The 18639-nt window shown below is 37.6% G+C and overlaps 1 protein-coding gene across 1 annotated transcript; it reads right to left on the reverse strand.

Annotated features, from left to right (window-relative positions):
* Nucleotides 1-1003: 1003 nt before the first annotated feature.
* Pgd (phosphogluconate dehydrogenase) lies at nucleotides 1004-16457 on the reverse strand. Its single transcript, XM_028306347.1, has 12 exons — nucleotides 16246-16457; nucleotides 12958-13069; nucleotides 12569-12683; nucleotides 10753-10904; nucleotides 10555-10647; nucleotides 10312-10462; nucleotides 10124-10234; nucleotides 9076-9219; nucleotides 6838-6992; nucleotides 6271-6360; nucleotides 4117-4317; nucleotides 1004-1850 (listed from the first exon to the last, which is right to left on the reverse strand). The coding sequence occupies exons 1-12, from the start codon at nucleotides 16251-16253 to the stop codon at nucleotides 1731-1733; spliced, it is 1452 nt and encodes a 483-aa protein (XP_028162148.1). The 5' UTR covers nucleotides 16254-16457; the 3' UTR covers nucleotides 1004-1730.
* Nucleotides 16458-18639: the final 2182 nt, after the last annotated feature.

The raw sequence follows: 18639 nt of genomic DNA on the forward strand, positions 1-18639 counted from the left end.
GAAACAAAGTACCTAGTAGGTACTTAGTCACGGTGGTGGTCACGGCGACAAGTCAAACGTGCGCGCAAGACCTTTCAAAAGACAGTTTGAAAACGAAACGAACCGCGCCTTCGCGTCCATTCCAATCCATTCTGTCAACCTATCGTCAAGGTATATGTCAAAGTATCTGTCAACGACAATTTCCTGTATTTATTACCACCCTAGTCGCTAATAAATAATTGATCCCGTCCCGTTGTAAAACATGAATCATGGTTTAGGCAATGGGTTTAGGTAGTCCTATCCTCAACAATCGGCTGTTCCAAATTGAATCAAGTGTGCTTAACTATGTGACTGCCACGATGGTGTATGGTTTAATACTGGGCACGGCACTCCTGGTGATGTGGTTCCCATGCCTCAAGCGAGGCCTGTGGGCGACGCCCGGCCCGGTATACGCACGGGACCGAAAAAACCGGGCCTTCAGAATCACCCCCACCGGTAACTGCTGCGAAAACAAGTGTACTGAGTCGCACTGAACCCCACTGTGCTGTTTTTGTCCTTTGTATTTTTTTTTGTTCTTGATATAAATGTATAAATTATACAATAAAAGAAGTTTAATTTAATAACCCGGAGTTGGGTGTAAGCTATTTGAAATTGAGCGTTCTTCTCTCAGGGTTATCAGGTATGAATGCTACAAATTAATACAGGCTAGTGGCGACCACACAATGAAAATATAATTATAATAATTTTGCACTTCATTTTCATTGCAACACTTGATTCAGGTCGGTGATGTTTTCATTCAATATTTAGGATGAATCTATTATAGGTTTGATTTTCGTATGTCGTTTCAACCTGTATACGCCTTATACGACCCGTATTACTCGGCAATACTATAATACAGGCATGAGACTTCTCTCCGTATTGACAATGCTCCGTATTTACAAGGCAGCAGATTAGAAGTGCATTACGTTACATCAGTGTACTATGGAATGGAACAGATCTGCGGATTAACAATTAAAACATTGAATATCGTATAAAATATAAACTTTATTTCAAAATTAACATCCAAAATATATATGTAAATAGGAAGCACCCATTTCGTTTCACAGCAGTATGGATATTTTATAAAAACAACACACAAACACGTGTGTACATCGTCAACAGTTATATAAAAATACATAAAATCCACCAACCACCTTAAAATATAAAATAAGACAGGAATATAATCCATGATCTTATAATTACAAAATACAATTACCAAAAGGAATGTCTCATTAAATATTTTCCGCTTAAAATATAAGTAGGATCTAAAGCCACAAAGTTAAGCAAATGTGCGTGAAGGTTTTGTTCTCAAATAACTGCAACAATACGCTTCATTTAAGAACGTACGCAGAATTAAGAATGGAATGGTGAAAATAAATACGAAAAATAGTTAAGCACAGAATGATGAAAGTTGTCTTATTAGGGTTTATCAAAACCGCGATCTAGAGCAGTTAATTTTAAATGTAGAGCAAACTAGAGAAAATGTTCCTTTACATCTTCAGCTAAGATCAAGAAACTTATACAATTTTTAATAGGTAGACCTTTAAAAAATAACAATCACTGGGGTATCAAATACAGATCGCGGTTATTATATGAGTAATAAGACATGATTAGGAGTATGTCACGCAAAACCTTTAAGGATTTAACGTTTCATGTACCTGTCGTGAATGAGAGATATCGACAGATATGCGTTTTGCGTAGAGCCTCCTTAGTTAGTTATTGTAGGTGGAGGCAGAGACGTTCCCGCCATGGCCGGTCCAGTTGGTGTGGACGAAGGTGCCTGGCTTGGTCACCAGTTCGTAAGTGTGCGCGCCGAAGTAATCTCTCTGCGCCTGGAATTTAAAGTATTTGGAAATGACTGTTCTGTACACTGTGCTAGAGTTCAAAATTTTGTTTATGTCTTGGTAAAGGGCTACCCTAGTGGTGCGTCCACACTGGGCGAACGGGCTCGCGCGGCAAACATGATATCCTGCTCACCCTGCTCTCGAGTGAGCAGGATGTCGAGTTTGCCGCGCGAGCACGTTCGCCCAGTGTAGACGCACCATAGGAATCATTAATGCAGAATTTGCGTAAAGCGGTCTTACAGTGGAAAGAAGGATAGTTTGGTACACTTGGCAACTGACGGAGAATAGTGTCGTCTCGTCACTTACTCACGCTAGGTAGAGCCACATAACCGGCTGATTTCCTACAGAAGGTATTTGTAAAGTGTGCGCTATTGCTATGCCTAAATTTTCACTGAAGACGTGCTGCTCCAGTGGTGCTATAGAAATGAAGACTATACCTGCAGCAGATTTGTTGGCAACACAGCACTGCATTAGCCGTCATAGAAAGCAAGCGCAGAGGAGAAGGCCTTACACCTACGTTGGTGCAGAGATTGAACCTACAATGCTTCAGTGAAGCTGTAAACCAGTCTTTCCCAAAGTGGGCGATAACGCCCCCTTGTGGGCGCTGCAGGCTTAAAGGGGGGCGGTAAGAGACCCAGAAAGAAAATCGGGACGTTGTGTAGAGGCTTGGGAGGCGTCATCTACTAGGAAGACTCTTAGACATCGACTGAGTTCGACTCTTGACTACAAAATGGGGGGCGCTAAAAAATAATTTATTCTCAAAGTGCGCAGTAGACTAAATAAGTTTGGGAACCACTGCTGTAAACCCTACCAGCAGCAGGTCTTCAATCAGCACAGTGCTACAGTAGCAACCTGCCTACCTACAGTGGTGAAGAGACTATTCCCATCGTTTAGTCTTAACTACACCTGCCATGCTCCAGGGCTGCTGTAGAAGCCAACCGCCTGTGGTCTAGTGGTAAGACCACCTGCTTCAGACGCAGAGGTCCCGGGTTCGATTCCCAGTGGGAGCAGATTTTTCTGTTCGGTTTGGTTGGTGGTAGGGATTGTTCTAAGTCCGCCTGGTTAGCTACCACCATCTTACTTAAGTCTGTCGCCATAACAACGTTAACAGCATTGTTGTGTTCCGGCAGTTAGAGGTAAGATAGCCAGTTCTGTGGTTGAGGATTCCGGGAGAAGTTCGCTTCCACCTTCGGTCTGATCATCACTTACCATCAGGTAAAAAAAAAAGTGAAGACACCTGCAGCAAATTTGCCGGCGATGGCCATCTTAGTAAGCAAGCGCGGAGAAAGCTGGCGCCTACGCCACCGTCAGCCTACACTTACGTTGCTGCAGACTGCAAATACTGCATCTACTTAGGGCTGTCCAAAAAGTAATGAGAATGGGTTATTTCTAGCCATCACAAAAAACTGAAAAAAATTGGGTAGGTAGGTACCACAGAAAACACACACAGTAAACAAGGTCTTTCCGACTGGTCGCGTGCAGGCGATTGTAATTTTTAAACGCAAAGGTGAACTTAAATGATTTTTTGCCAGTTTCTAGTGAAGAATTAAGCTACCTACCCATTTTTTTAAGATTTTTGTGATGGCTGGAAATATACCATTCTCATTACTTTTTGAGTTTCCTCCAGAATCCCCTCGTATAATAGTCCAGTCATTTGGTAGTTTTACCTGGAAAGTTTTCCGGGAGTAATGAAATTGGTATTTATATAGATTTCGATGTACTATAATGACTGAATTTCACTTGCGACCTAGTATAGTTGCCGCTCGCGCCGCCATATTAGAAAAATACTACTAATTTCAAATACTTTGAACTACTTTTACCGCCTCTGTGGCCTAGTGGTAAGCCTTTAGACACAGACAGGTCCAGGGTTCGTTTCCCAGTGGGAGCAGTTTCTTCTGTTCGGGTTTGTTGGTGGTAGGGCTTGTTGGCGCTCCTACGCTTAAACTATTGATTTCACAAAAAGGTTATGTAGACATCGAAAATAGGAAATTTTCTCTAATTTTAGTTTCAATAAGCATGTTTTGTCATAAAATTAATCCGAAAGGAAATATTTAAGAAAAACTACTACTAGGCAGCATTCTAATATGGCGGCGCGAGCGGCAACCATACGAGGTCGCAAAGTTGAAATTCGTAAAGAGCACATTGAAATATATAGAAATACCAATTTTCATTACTCCCAGAAAACTTTCCAGGTAAAGCCATTATTTTGTACCAAATGACTGGACTATAATGCCTGTAAAATCTGTAGACTTACCTGCAGCAGATTAGCCGGCAGCACAGCGCTGCGGTAGCCGTCGTAGAAAGCGAGCGCTGAGGAGAAGGCAGGCGCGGGCGCCGCCAGCAGCGCCGCCTGCGCCACCACCTGCCGCAACGACAGCTGGCACTCGCTGATGCGCTCGCAGAAGTACGGGTCCAACAGCAGGTTCGACAACGCGGGGTTCTTTGTGAACGCGTCCTATAACAAATGGCTGGGTTATAAATATGCGTAAGGCGGTTATCACACTGCGCCGCGCTCCGCCGCGGAGCGCGTGATTTCATATAAAAAATCACACGCGCAGACGCGTTGTCAGTGTGAAGTGCCGCCCGTGTTTTCTAAGATACAAACTGAGGTAGTTGCATACAATGATTAAATCTGTCGTCCCGCGCTCCGCGACGGAGCGCGGCGCAGTGTGATAACCGCCTATTTGACACCATTCCCCAGTAAGTCTAAAACACAACTTTTATAAGACACTTCTTTCTGTTCTTAAACACTTAATTGGTTTTATTTATTACCTGTAAATTTAGATTTTTGGTTGCATTGTAATTGAAAAAGCAGTTTAACTGAGTGTAGCTTTGCTGTCAGTCCCTATGTATGCTTAGATCTTTAAAACTACGCAACGGATTTTGATGCGGTTTTTTAATAGATAAACTGATTCAAGAGGAAGGGTTTTAAGTTTATTACATTGTACCTGTGCGAAGCAGGGGCGGGTAGCTAGTACAAAATATATGAGAGTCTCTTTTTGACAGTTTTAAAAAGTACGTCAATTGATTGGTAGCCTGTCAAATGCCCTACTTTGTCCTATTTGAGTGCGATTCGTTCATTCGTTTCAGCCAAGTGACGACCACTGCTGGACAAAGACCGATCCTGCGTAGCAGTATAGGCAGGTCTCCCACTAAGTGGACCGATAAAATCTGGTGAGGTCGCGGGAAGTACCTGGATGCGGGCAGCGCAGGGTCGGTTCTTAGATTAAACAGGGAAAAATATCGTTTCCGCATAATGTGACTATCATCTATCTATCTATACCTATGTCTACACTAATATTATAAAGAGGAAAACTTTGTTTTTTTGGTTGGTTGTAATGAATAGGCTCAAAAACTACTGGACCGTTTTTAAAAATTCTTTCACCATTCGAAAGCTGCATTATCCACGAGTAACATAGGCTAAATTTTATTTTGGAAAAAAATAGGGTTCCGTAAAATATGTAGATAATGTAGTCCAGGCCCAGGCGCGCGAAGCCGCGGACGTGAAAGCTAGTATAAAATAATTATGATTGTTAACAACGCTCAACTACAATACACTGCAAAATGGAATAAACATAGTATGTCAATGTGCTATGCTCAAACCAGACTAAACTAACAGTAGGTACCTACTTAATATGATAATGGCCAGGTCTTATCAATTCTTATGAGTAGTTCTTGTGCGGATACTTCTGATTATTGAAAATACTATGTAATCACATGTCACAATCATTACATAAATCACATGCGTATTTTTAAAATTCGTGACATAATCACTATGTGCTGAGACCTAAGTTCACAATACATGATGTCACTTGACATTGCCACAGACTCCAAAGGTCGGATAAAGGTCGCTGTAGCTCTACGTCAATAAAGATTAATACACTGAGTTAATTCTACAAAAATACACATTTTTAAATCGTACGAACGACAGCACAGATCACATTGTTGATCAGATTACATTTTGTTGCAAAATCGCCTGTATTACAATTACGTAAGATGCCACAGTGTTTCGCGTGATGTGCTGTCGACTGTAAAAAACAGCTGAGGTCAGTTTTCCAACTATACTACTATAGTTCACGCCATAATCAACCAACAAACTCTTCAGGTTTATAATATTAAGTATAGGTACCTACTAGCTTTCCATCCGCGCCTTCGCTCGCGTGGAATTTTGTCTGTCACAGAAAAACTTTATCGCGGGCGTCCCTATTTCAAAAACCGGGATATAAACTATCCTCTCTATGCCAAATTTCATCAAAATCGGTTCAGTAGTTTAGGCGTGAAAGCGTGACAAACAGACAGTTACTTTCGCATTTATAAATTAGTATAGATAGTATAGATAGATATGATACACACTATACAAGTGTAGACTATAGTGTAGAGTTCACGATCTAAATTAATATTTACAAACCTTGATGTTGCCCAAAAAGGCACTCCTGATAATGCAGCCGCCACGCCACATAAGCGCGATACTGCCGTAGTTGAGATTCCAATTGTGTACCTGCACAAAGTAATGATGTGATTTACTACCGGGTAGTATCCAGTAAAATGCTTATTCATATCCTGAGGCTATATAAAAGTACCTTTACAGTCATAGCGGCAAGATTTTTGATTGTTTTGGGTTTTGTCTGTGGTTTTGTTTACAAAGGAAACTTGTTCCATTTATCCTTATTTTTGGGACTATTATTCCTAGCTCTGATCCCCACCGCTACAACTCCTGTGTTGCCAGGATCTACAGCTTGATCCCCAATAAAAACCCAATCAATGAAGGTCAAGTCTATCCCAGCCTGGGACTCCCAGGAGTATGTTATTATAACATAAATAGTTTACCTTATCCGGCACCAGATTGGTCTCTCTCACCCAAGCACTTAATATTTACCTAATGGATAGTATATTTTGGAGAAAAAAAAAAACAAAAGATCCCAATGGGTCGATGTGCACTACGCCAGGCGTGGCCCTGCATGATAAGATAGCTTACCTTAGCCGCTTCCCTGAGCAGCATGAACCCTTGTGCGTAGGAGATCAGTTTGCTGGCATACAGCGCCTTCCGCAGGTGTTCTAAGAACTGCTTCTTATCGCCGCTGAACTTCTGTGAGGAGCCTGGCAGCAACTTGCTGGCTGTCACACGCTCGTCTGAAAACACCTTCGTTTTGTAGTCAAGGTATCGTTTCATCCACGAAGACACGACGACCCACCAAAAGACAATGCCGGAAATTGGCGTCTTTTTTTTCGCGCGGCCATCGACCAAACCATGTTTTTTGGTTACAAAATAGTGTAATAATAAACCAAACTTACTATGACATGTATTACCTCTAAACTCATTCTGAACTGAGTTACGAGCATTAGAAGTTTGATGTTTTACATACTAAGATTTGCTTTTTGCGCGCAAGTTTTGTACGAAATTGCAACAAAATAGTGACGTCTTTTTTATTGCGCTGATTCTGCTCCATACTGATGACTGGAGCCTATAATTGATGTTTTTGTTTGTTTACACATACAATGTCACTATTTTGTTGCAATTTCTTACAAAGCTTGCACGCAGAAAGCAAATCTAGTAGGTACCTATGTAAAATCATCAAACTTCTAATGCTCGTTAGTTAGTTCAGACTGAGTTTAGAGGTATACAAGTTATAGTAAGTTTGGTTTATTACACTATTTTGTAATAAAAAAAATAAGGTTTGGTCGATGGCCGCCTGAAAAAAAAAGACGCCACCTTCCATAGAAAATCTGGCATTGCCATTTTGGTGGAGGATAGCGCGGGGTGCGGGGAGTTTAATCCGAGCAATCCGAGCGTCATTATTGTAGTGTGCGTGTGCACTCATGGATAATTTAGCGTGTACCGATAACACTCGGACATTAGCTGAAGAATGGTGGGGCGCGTCTTCGTGGATGAAACGATCTATAGCCAATTCTATAGCGTGCCGTTTGTCGAAGGCTGAAATGCACCAGCTTATTCTAACCGTGACCGGGTTTTATGGAGATTAAAAGATTTTTGACGTTTGTTACACTTAAAAGTGACATGGTGCAACCCAGCCTAAATCATAAGTATTTTTTTATTTTCTGCTATTATAGACTTTTAAACAGCGCTTTAACACGTCCCAGTATTACTTTAACACAACCACTACTTCGGAATAAATAGGCCAGTGCTGAAAAAAATAATGAACCTCTTTGTGATCTCTATGTTCTATACCATACTACGAAATATTACACAGGGTGTCTCAGAATGGGTGAATCAAACTGCTATGGGCGGAAGCTTTAAGTCAAAAGTGAGGCAACCTCCCATAACAGTTTGATTCACCCATTTTGGGACATAAAATATTTCAAAACTACTTTTGACTGCCAAAAATTATACACATTATAATGTAGTCATAATTAGTAATAATTTAATATAGGTACACAAAAGCAGCAGTGGCGGTAGTATAATTATAGTAGTAACAGATTAAAATTATTGTCATTTTTTGCACTGAATAAGTGTAATGCATAATATACTCAGGGAACGATATAGTAGACTGGCACTATCAATCACAGTAACAAAACGAGGTCACGCCCGGTCACGAAGTCGAAATGTATGTTAAATGTATGCAGAAATACAAAATAATGTAAGTACCTACATCTGTCTTGCATCTGAATATCATACCTACTACCCAGTTCACATTACATAACCGATGGATTACACCTGTGATTACCACATTGCAAAAGGTGACATGGATTTCCTATCAGTTATTTTTAAAACTGACTCGGCTCGATAATTTTACATTAACTTCTTTTAAGTTAAAACGATACGATGCGCAACGAAGCCTAATGATTTAAAATTATAACTCAGTGTTATTTCATAATAAAATAATGAACAAAAAAAATGCATTTTACGATTTTGGTTATGTCCAAAAAGTTAATTCAATGTAAAATGTTCGTTCTACCACTGCAACCATTTACCAATTCAATCCAATTTGATAAAGCTGTTGGCTGATCGGGCTTATTCCACTATTCCCCGTTGACAATCCCCGTCAACGGGGATTAGTGAACTTTTTGTTCACTATTCCCCGTTAACGCCAATTGGAGTTTATAATAGGGAAAAATGAACTAAAAAGTTCATTAATCCCCATTATATTAGGATTTTATTTTTAACGTAATGGGGATTAATGAAATGGAATAAGCCGCTGATGGCTCGGCAGATAGAAAAAGCAAAACAAAATGGTAGTTTTATTTTAAATCATACCTTTAAGAGAAGAAAGGCATCTTGCAAACACAGCTTCTCCTATTAGGGTCACAGGGACCCCGTATTCGAGGGCACTGATGCCGGTCCATTTACCAGTGCCTTTCTGTCCCGCAGAGTCACGGATTTTCGGTAGGAGATGTTTACCTGTAAAATACCACGCAATATTTGTTCATTGGCGTATCTAGAGTACTTATGGACTTAGAGCCCAACATTCCTAAGACAAGACCATTCTAAGGGATTCTGGACTATCTGGACGTTTCAACATCAAAGTCAATCCCAGTTGATAGCACTTAATATCTACAAATACTTAAGATGCTATCTGATATAGTGTACTGTTGCTGTACAATTTAGCTAGGCGACAATGACCTAATGGTGTCAGTGTTGGACTGCCGACCGAGAGTCGATGGTAGACTAATATTCAGCTGTAAATGAGACTATTAGTTATTTGTGGGAATAAGTATACCTAAATTTTAAATATATTATAATATAATAAATAAATATCCTTGGACATTTTACACTGCGCCGCTAGCCCCAAACTAAGCAAAGCTTGTACTATGGGTACTAGACAACGGATATAAACATACTTAAATACTTTTTTTTTGTGAATACATACATATTATACATAGAAAACACCTATACATAAAAATTACTTTAAAAAATATGGTACCATATTTGTACCGTCATCAAAGATTAGTGCTTTGCATTAAGTATGATTTTTATAGTATCCCTCATGGTATGGGGCAAAGTGAATCTTTGATGAATGAATTATGTTGAAAAACAATTCTGTGTTACATTACAAATGAAGATTGCAAATCATTTTCCATTTTGGCATTACAATAAAATATATTATCAGCTATTGATAACAGATCAGATACTCATTATTACAAATAGCAATTCACTCTGTGCAGCCAAGTGTGTTTCATAATCACTTCATATTGAGTACTGCTTCAATTTTATTTTATTTTACATCTGCTTTAATTATAATAATTTTGCATTAAAAAGAGAGAAGGGAAGCAAAAGTAAAATATATTTATATTTAAAAACTTACTATCATTATCCTTAAACTTTAAAATATCTCGGGTTATCTCAATTAGGAATGAGTCTAGTTCTCCTTTGTTCCAATTTTCAAAAACTTCTGCCATTTCATCCTGCTCCATTCCTGTTAAACAGAACACATGACGGTTGAACTAACACTTTCAATTGAAATTCTGATAAAATCAATAAAATGTAACATACCAACTACATCCTTCATGAGCTGATAAGCCTCGCAAATGAGTTGCATGTCCCCATACTCGATTCCATTGTGAACCATTTTAACAAAGTGACCAGCGCCATCTTCCCCAACCCAATCACAACAAGGTTCATTGTTTACTTTAGCACTTATTGCCTAAAATTAGTTAACAGGTTATTTATTAACATTAACATGTACATTTGCATGTGAAATAAGAAGTACTTTGTTTCTTTTTTTTTATACATTACCTGGAAAATAGGCTTGACATGTGGCCAAGCTGCGGGGTGTCCTCCTGGCATCAAAGAAGGTCCATAGCGTGCTCCATCTTCGCCACCACTCACCTGAAAAATAATCACAAAAAATTACAAGCCAAACAGACAAAGTAGCATACTAAAATCCATCGAATATTTGTGTAAACTTGTAAACTGTAAAGAATATCAACATACACCCATGCCAATGTAGTGGATTCCTGTAGGAGCAAGTTCTTTACACCATCTCTGGGTGTCTAAATATTGAGAATTGCCACCATCAATTATTATGTCGCCCTTTTCAAGAAGAGGAACCAGATTCTTCACAAACTCATCCACAGCTGAACCCGCTGCAAAAAAATCAATATTATTTTATAATCTTAATCTAAATATAGGCATGGACCTATAAAAATACTTTTTTTATAGGTCCATGAATATAGGTATATAACTCAAAGGTGACTGAGTGACTGACATAGTGATCTATAAACGCACAGCCCAAACCACTGGACGGATCGGGCTGAAATTTAAGGGGGTAAAACGGGAACTACGCGTACGAAGTCGCGGGCGGCCGCTAGTCATGAATACAATTACAAAAAATGGCACATACAGACCATATGGAAGCAAATCATGAAAAAACTGTATAAAAACAACAATTTCTAGTGAAAGAAGAGAAAATCAAACTGCTCTTGTTAAAACTGTACTTTTACAGTACTACAATAATTTTAACTTTTGTAATATTAAAACAGATAGGAAAGTACTATTTTTCTTAAATATCATTTCCAATTTCTAAAAGGGATTGATCATCATTTTTTAACCGACTTCAAAAAAGGAGGAGGTTATAATTATGTTCGGCTGTATGTATTTTTTTCTATGTATGTTCACCGATTACTCCGTCAATTGTGAACCGATTTTCAAAATTCTTTCTTTGTTCAAATAGGGTAGACTTCTGAGGGGGTCCCATTGCCACCAAGTCAGGATCTAATGATGGGATCCTAGGGAAATCGAGGGCAAACTTCAAATTTTATAGGCACATATTATGTTTTTCATATTTATTCTAAAGTTATTCAAGTACCTATATGCGTCTGATAGTCATCATCTAATGTTGATAAAGTGATGATAGAAGGTAAAACTTCTTAACAGTTAGGAGTTGGATAGTAATTCTTTAAATATTTTAGCTACATTATGTACATAAGCCGTGTGGTGACGGCAGAGTAGAATACATTTGTCACCAACCCCTACTCTTCCCGCGGGTGTCGTAAGAGGCGACTTAGGGACTACACATCAAACAGAGAATGGGCAGCAGCGCTCTCTGAAAAACATCAATCTTTTAAAGTGCGATCTCCAACCCGCCTGCCTAGCGTGGAGATTATGGCAAAACCCTCCACTATAGTGGAGGAGGCTCATAGTCCAGCAGTGGACTGTAAAGGGCTGTTGATGAGACATAGCTACATACAGTTATTTCAAGTTTTTTTTAGGTGAGCTGATGATGAAAGGTCAAACTTCGTAAGTTAGGAGTTAGATGATACTTTTTAGTTGCCGATATTTAAATTAGGTAGCCTGTATTTTGTAGGGAAGATAATTTACACTTAAAATGGAAAACTATAGTCTCAATCTCATTCAATATGGCTACTGTCCATCTTCAGTGACAATAACAAGGACTAATCAACTGAAAAGCATGAAATAAATTAATTTTAACAAAAAAATTAAAACCAACTCCAAAATACTTGCACTAAAAAGTAGAAAATAAACATTAATATTAGGACAAATGTATACTTACCATGATTGATATTTTTGGAGTTGGTGCCGGTATATTTAGAAAATTTCTTGAGCTTGGCACTCAGCTGGCACCGACTCCAAGAATATCAATCATGGTATACATTTGTCCAAATAATGTAATTATTTTCTACTTTTTAGTGCAAGTTTTTTTGGAGTTGGGTTTAAATTTTTATTGGGCTCATTTTGTTAAATATTTGGCAAAAATACTATTTATATCAAAATGTTTTATTTATCTTACCTTTAACTAATAACATAACTTTTCTTGGTTTTTTCAATTTTTTTACCATATCTTCTAGTGATTTTGCACCTATAATTTTTGTGCCTTTAGCTTCATTATTCAGGAATTGATCAACCTGCAATGAAAATTAATTTAATTAACTTTTTTGCCTTTTAACTACTATTTTCTATGAATCAATACAAAATAATAGTTAAAAGGCAAACAGTACCCAGATTAAATTAATTATATTATGAATTTTTAGATAGATAGATAGAAAATACTTTATTGTACCCCACACAAGACAAGAAAAGAAAGAGAAAGAAATATACAAAAGATTACCTATTAGTTAGGGGGCCTTATTGCTATAAAGCAATCTAGATTCCCAATAATTTAACTTAAATTAAGCTTACCTTGGCCACAGTTCTGTTGAATGCACATACAACAAATCCATGGTCATTCATATTGAGTATAAGGTTCTGGCCCATCACGGCCAAGCCGATAAGGGCAATGTCTGCTTTTTGTCTAAAACAAAAAAAAGGATTTTAGTCCACATGTGCCATTGAATTACATTCAGTGGCGGATTTACAAATTTGCCGCTAGTAGGCCATTCAATTTTTGCCGCCCCTACTGACTTTTGAAATTCAATACGTTAGTTTAATCCCGTTAATAGTATGATTGTGAACTTAATGATATTTCTGTCAGTTACTAGATTATTATTGCAACCCGCTATGTAGGTACTGAAGAGTTTAATGTTGACTTAAAAACAGCAGCATGTACTAATCATAAGGTGAGGAAAGAAAATACCTACACTATATGAACACAGACAAAATAATGTGTGGTCAGTAAACATTGTTTTTGTTAAATATTTTTTATTACACTTAACAGTTTAAAAACAATACAAAGAATTTATATTAAAATATAACATGTTAACAATCCAGTTTTAATGGTGACAGACAAGGAGATCAAATATGTTTTACATTATTTTCTTGCGAGATTTTAAATTTGCAAAATCATTAGTAATTATATCGTCGTATGAAATCTTTTTCATAAGTTCTGACTCTATGCACAAAAGAGATAAAGCATTAATAGTCCAGTAGAATTAGCTTTTAAATCGGAAATAATTCCTACAAAAGATTTTATTGTTTTAATGGCTTCATTGGTTGCCCATTAAGACTCTCCTAAGTTTTCGACTTCGATGGAGTTGTGCTTAAGTGGTGGGGGCCCCCGAAAGAGGCATTTTTTCGGTTTTCCGGTTATACCGCGTAAAGGACTTACCCTATCAAAAAGTGGTCTTCATGACGGTTGAAGGGCACTTAATCCTGCATTGAATAAGACCAAATTCATATGTTTTGGACAAACCGTTCTCGCGCTAATGTTCGGCAAAGTAGAAAATATACGTATAATTAATGACCCTCTCCACGTCCAATGGNTTACCTTTATTAAATTACATCGCACAGGAGATTTCCTTGACGCTTACAACATTCGATCGACATACATCAAAATCTTGGAATGCGTTCGTCAGAATCACCTCGAAACCTATTTTAATTTTTTTGCCGAATGCTCAGCTTCAGTTGCTGCATGGTTGTTGGATTATAAAAGTATAAGTACTCTATTCTTAATGTAACACTACAAAAAATTATTTTGTAGTTTTACATTAAGTGGAGTGAGATCAGGGCTTCCTGGTGGCCAGGAGATGTCACCCCTGCCTGAAATTATTGTTTTGTGGGAACATGTCTCTTACCCTCTAAATGCTCTCAGTTGAAGTCACGCAGCCCCATCTTTGAAATCAAGCTTTTCAGCCTACCAGTATAGCGCTCTCAAAAATTAATCATCCTTTCAATGCAACAAACCAATTAAGCAGGGTGAAATCTAGCTGCCTCTAAGAAGCGCTAATCTCATTCCAGCAGACTTCTTTTTGTGGGGTTACCTTATGAGCAGAGTACCTATACTCTAATAATCCAAAAACTCTGCAGCATTCATCCATCCTGAATCCATTTTGAGGTAACTCTAAGGGCTCCTGCACACGACGCCGCCACCGCGCCGCCGCCACGCCTTCACCGCGCCGCTACACTGTTCATACGCACCGAGTAAAACCGCCGCCGCGCCGTCAAAGCATAATTTCGCGCGCGGCGACGGCGCGGCATCGGCGCGGTAGCGGCGTCGTGTGCAGGAGCGCTTACGAAAGTTTTCCAAAATTTTGATGTATGTTGACCGAGTGTTGTAAACGTCAAGGGAATCACATGTACGATAAAATTTATAAAAGATAGTAAATTTTAAAATAAATTGCACTAAATTTCCTTTAAATTGCAATAGCTAAAGTTCTACAAAAATGTACAGTTTTCGTTTCCTTGAATTTTCAAAAGTGAATTTTCACCTGGGCTACCCTATAAAACAATATACACGAAGTTTTGGAGAGATGGTGCTCGTGCTAGGCTCCGAAGATCCTGTGTTACGAGTTTTTTATTTTATTTTTATTGAAACGCTATTGGAATATTTTAAAATTCATGATCACATAAGAACCTAAGTATATATTACAGTGCGTTTATTAATCGTTTATTTATATATGGATTGTGTATACGTATAATTAAATTTTTTTTTTCCTATAAAAAAAATTTGCAAAATTTGCCGCCCCTCTAAATTTGCCGCCCTAGGCACTGGCCTACTTGGCCTATTGGTAAATCCGCCACTGATTACATTAGCAAAAAACTGGAACTAATTCCACCTATTTTGGATTATCATTGTTACTATTAATTATTTGACATGCTGAAAGATATCTGAAGTGTTATTATTGCCTAAACTTAGGTATTATAACCCCTTAATTAAAAGTTACACACTTGTTGAACAGTAGTTTAAAGTGAAATTTACATAGTAAAGTCACTTTAAACCAGTGTTCAATGAGTGAATAACTTTTATGAGTAAGGTGGTGAGTATATGGGAAGGAAATAAGTAATTTAGATTTATTTCAAGATTGTAATGTTGACATTTAGATTATTAATTATATTATTTTAAATACTTTATTATTTAAATTGTATAAAATATAGCTGACTATATTTTATACAATTTAAATAATAATAGGTAAATCAATAGGTAGCTCTGAAGCTACCTACTTAGGTGCATAGTATTAAAAAGTTGTATTGCTTTGCTTGCACCATACATTGGCAAACATTCACCTTCAAGTAACCTTGCCACTGAACCTTTTCTTTTTTCAATGATACTTTTTTCTTTTTGTAAAGCATAGATCTTAAAAGCCAATAAACGTCTTTCAACAATAGTTTTATCTTATTACTATAGTCACTTACAAAATTTTTATGGTGATGAATTAACAATTTGTTAATTAAAATCTAAAAGACCAATTATGTTTGGCATTACCTTACCTGTCATGATTATGTATAGAATTTATGCAAAAAACGATTTTTAATAGTTCTGTTGATGCAAACATTAACTTACAAAATCATTTAGCCGAATCAAGTGAGAGAACATTAATGACAACAGACTTTAGCATTGATTTTAAATAAAAATAACAAAAGTGGATAAAAATCTTAATGAGATCTTAAAATTAATTGCTTTTCATTTTAGTAGGTTTTTTTTGCAATTACTACAAATTACAAGTCATGCATGGTTTTAAATTTTTAGAGGTGACATTGGAAAAACTGTTTTTATCCTTGTCCTAAAGAATTAAATAAAGAATAGGTACTTACTCGGACATGTTTGATAGATGATAGTTTTTTAATTAAATCCTTTCGTAAATTTTCAAGGCTTGAAATTACAATTTGATGTAATTATTAGCACCTCAAGTTCAAGTCCTAACTAAACTGTAATGGGTCAAGTCAAGTAAAATAATTACTATCACCCACTCCTCAACTCAAATAACCTCCAAGCTCCTCCAAGTAGTAAGTACCAAGTTAGTGATTGCGAATAAATATTGGATCGTGGAAAACATCGATTATATTGACAGATCAATCGATTTTAATCATCGACTAATAAGTGACGGAATGGAAGGATGGAATGGAAGGTCTAAACAAAATACAAAAATAACATTATTAATATCAAAATCGATTCAAAGAACAAAGTCTATGCCAAGGCGGAGACCACTGATTTTTAGTTGGCCGATAGTTGGCCCCGATTATTTTGTATGAAGAATCAGCCTTTCGGCTGATTGGCAAATCGGTGTGGTTTTTACGGCGAGATTTGGAAAATTCAACCCCTGAGGAGGTAAAATGGGTACGGAGTCGCGGGCGTTCGCTAGTATAATATTACAATAAAATTACAGATGTTTTGCCACACGTTTAGGGGGGCTGAATTCTGAGAGTGAAACTCACAATTCACACCGTGAATCCCAGAATCCCGTCATTTTCACAAACCGGTTTTTATTGCACATCACTATGGGTGTGGTGATTGGCATGAAGCTACAGATAAAAATGGAGGCCACACTCCGAATACCTACTTGAAGCACAAACTAAGTATCACTATCTCGCTCTCTGTGGGCAGACTCGCTTTTTCTGAATAAACAAAAAATATAAAATTGCTCAAATTCAATGAAACCAATGTAAAATCTTTATTTCTTGACATAGGTATCATTAAATATGATAAGTGTAATTACTGGTAAAACGTTTTAGGAAGAAATTACTGTAAAAAATGTGAAAAATGTTTACAATGATCCAATGTCGGAAATCACGAAATAAACACTTACGCGTGGAGTCTTATGTCACTTCCAGGACACCACGTACTACCGCAACCACGCACTACAAAATTTTGCACCAATTCTTGTGATAAAACAATGATTATTTCCTGTAAACAATCTCAAACAAAATTAACTGCTTAATAAACAAAATAGTAAACAACCGCCATGATGGGCCGGATTGGGCCGATGTTGCCACATGGTACCGATTGGGTAATCGGTACCATGTGGCAACTAATGTGGCAACTAATGTGTTCCTGGGTAGGAATTGGGATTGTAATTCCCTGATTCGCCAACACATTAAGCCTAAATGGCCGACAATTTTGTGATTTTTTATTTAACTAGGTAATCTTAGTTTCAAATATTAATTATTTATTTGTTTAACTTCTGATTTGGTTAGTGAATGGCTATTTCGAAGAATTTACAAGGAGATTTAAATCAGAAGATAGCACATTAAAAAGTTCACATTAAAAAGATAGGTAGGGCCGCAGAGAGCGAGATAGATATAAGTAGGTATTTGACTCAAGTTTTTGTTCCAACTCTGCCCTCCATTTTTATCTTTAGCTTCATGGGTGATTGGTTTGATCTCGTTCGATTCTCAGACTGTTCGATTTTATCAATGACCGAAGGAATGAATGAAGCTGTGAAATATTTTTTCCACATCATGCATGACATTCATGACACAACCAACTATTGTTTAAAAGGTACGAGTCACAGCCACAGCACAGATGGTACGAGTTAAACAAACGAGATTTGTTGAGATGATGCTGTTAATTTTTTTGTTTTTCCAAATCATGGTGAACATTTATTTGTAATACCATGGTGGTGTTGGTGTCACATTAATTTATTTGTGGCGTGTTTTGCTTAATAGTGTGGACATTAAGCTGATGTGAGTGAAAGCACTTTTCAATGGAATCGTCCTGATTATTGATTTTTCTTAGCATAATATCCAGATGTGAAACACTGACTTTCCAAAAAATGAACTTATTGAACAAAATGATTGCCATGAACTGGTACAAGCTGTATCTACACAGACAGATTCTCGTTAGAAAAAAAACGGAATTTGTTAGGATTGCACTCCAGCGAAAGATATGTCTATTTTTGAAAAGTTCCAAAAGTTCTGCTGGATGGACAGGCACAACACAACGTCATGAATGCCGCAGCAGCCACGTCACAAATAGGCTACAATTCAACGACATCCGCGAAATTCAAGTCGCCGCCACCACAAGTTTTGTTCTCCATAAACATCGGGTCAATCAATAATGTCTCGGCATAACCGCGTGCCTTAACACCGCTAATACCTCGTAGGCATGATCGCGTGCCTTTCAAAATCCCCATTAGACAGTAATGTCATTCATATATTGTATAAAATTGTAAATAATGTTTTATTGTAAAAACTTGACCTGCGGTTACA

This window comes from Ostrinia furnacalis, unplaced genomic scaffold (assembly GCF_004193835.3).
Source record: "Ostrinia furnacalis isolate ACB-3 unplaced genomic scaffold, ASM419383v2 OfSCF1918, whole genome shotgun sequence".
Classification (NCBI taxonomy): domain Eukaryota; kingdom Metazoa; phylum Arthropoda; class Insecta; order Lepidoptera; family Crambidae; genus Ostrinia; species Ostrinia furnacalis.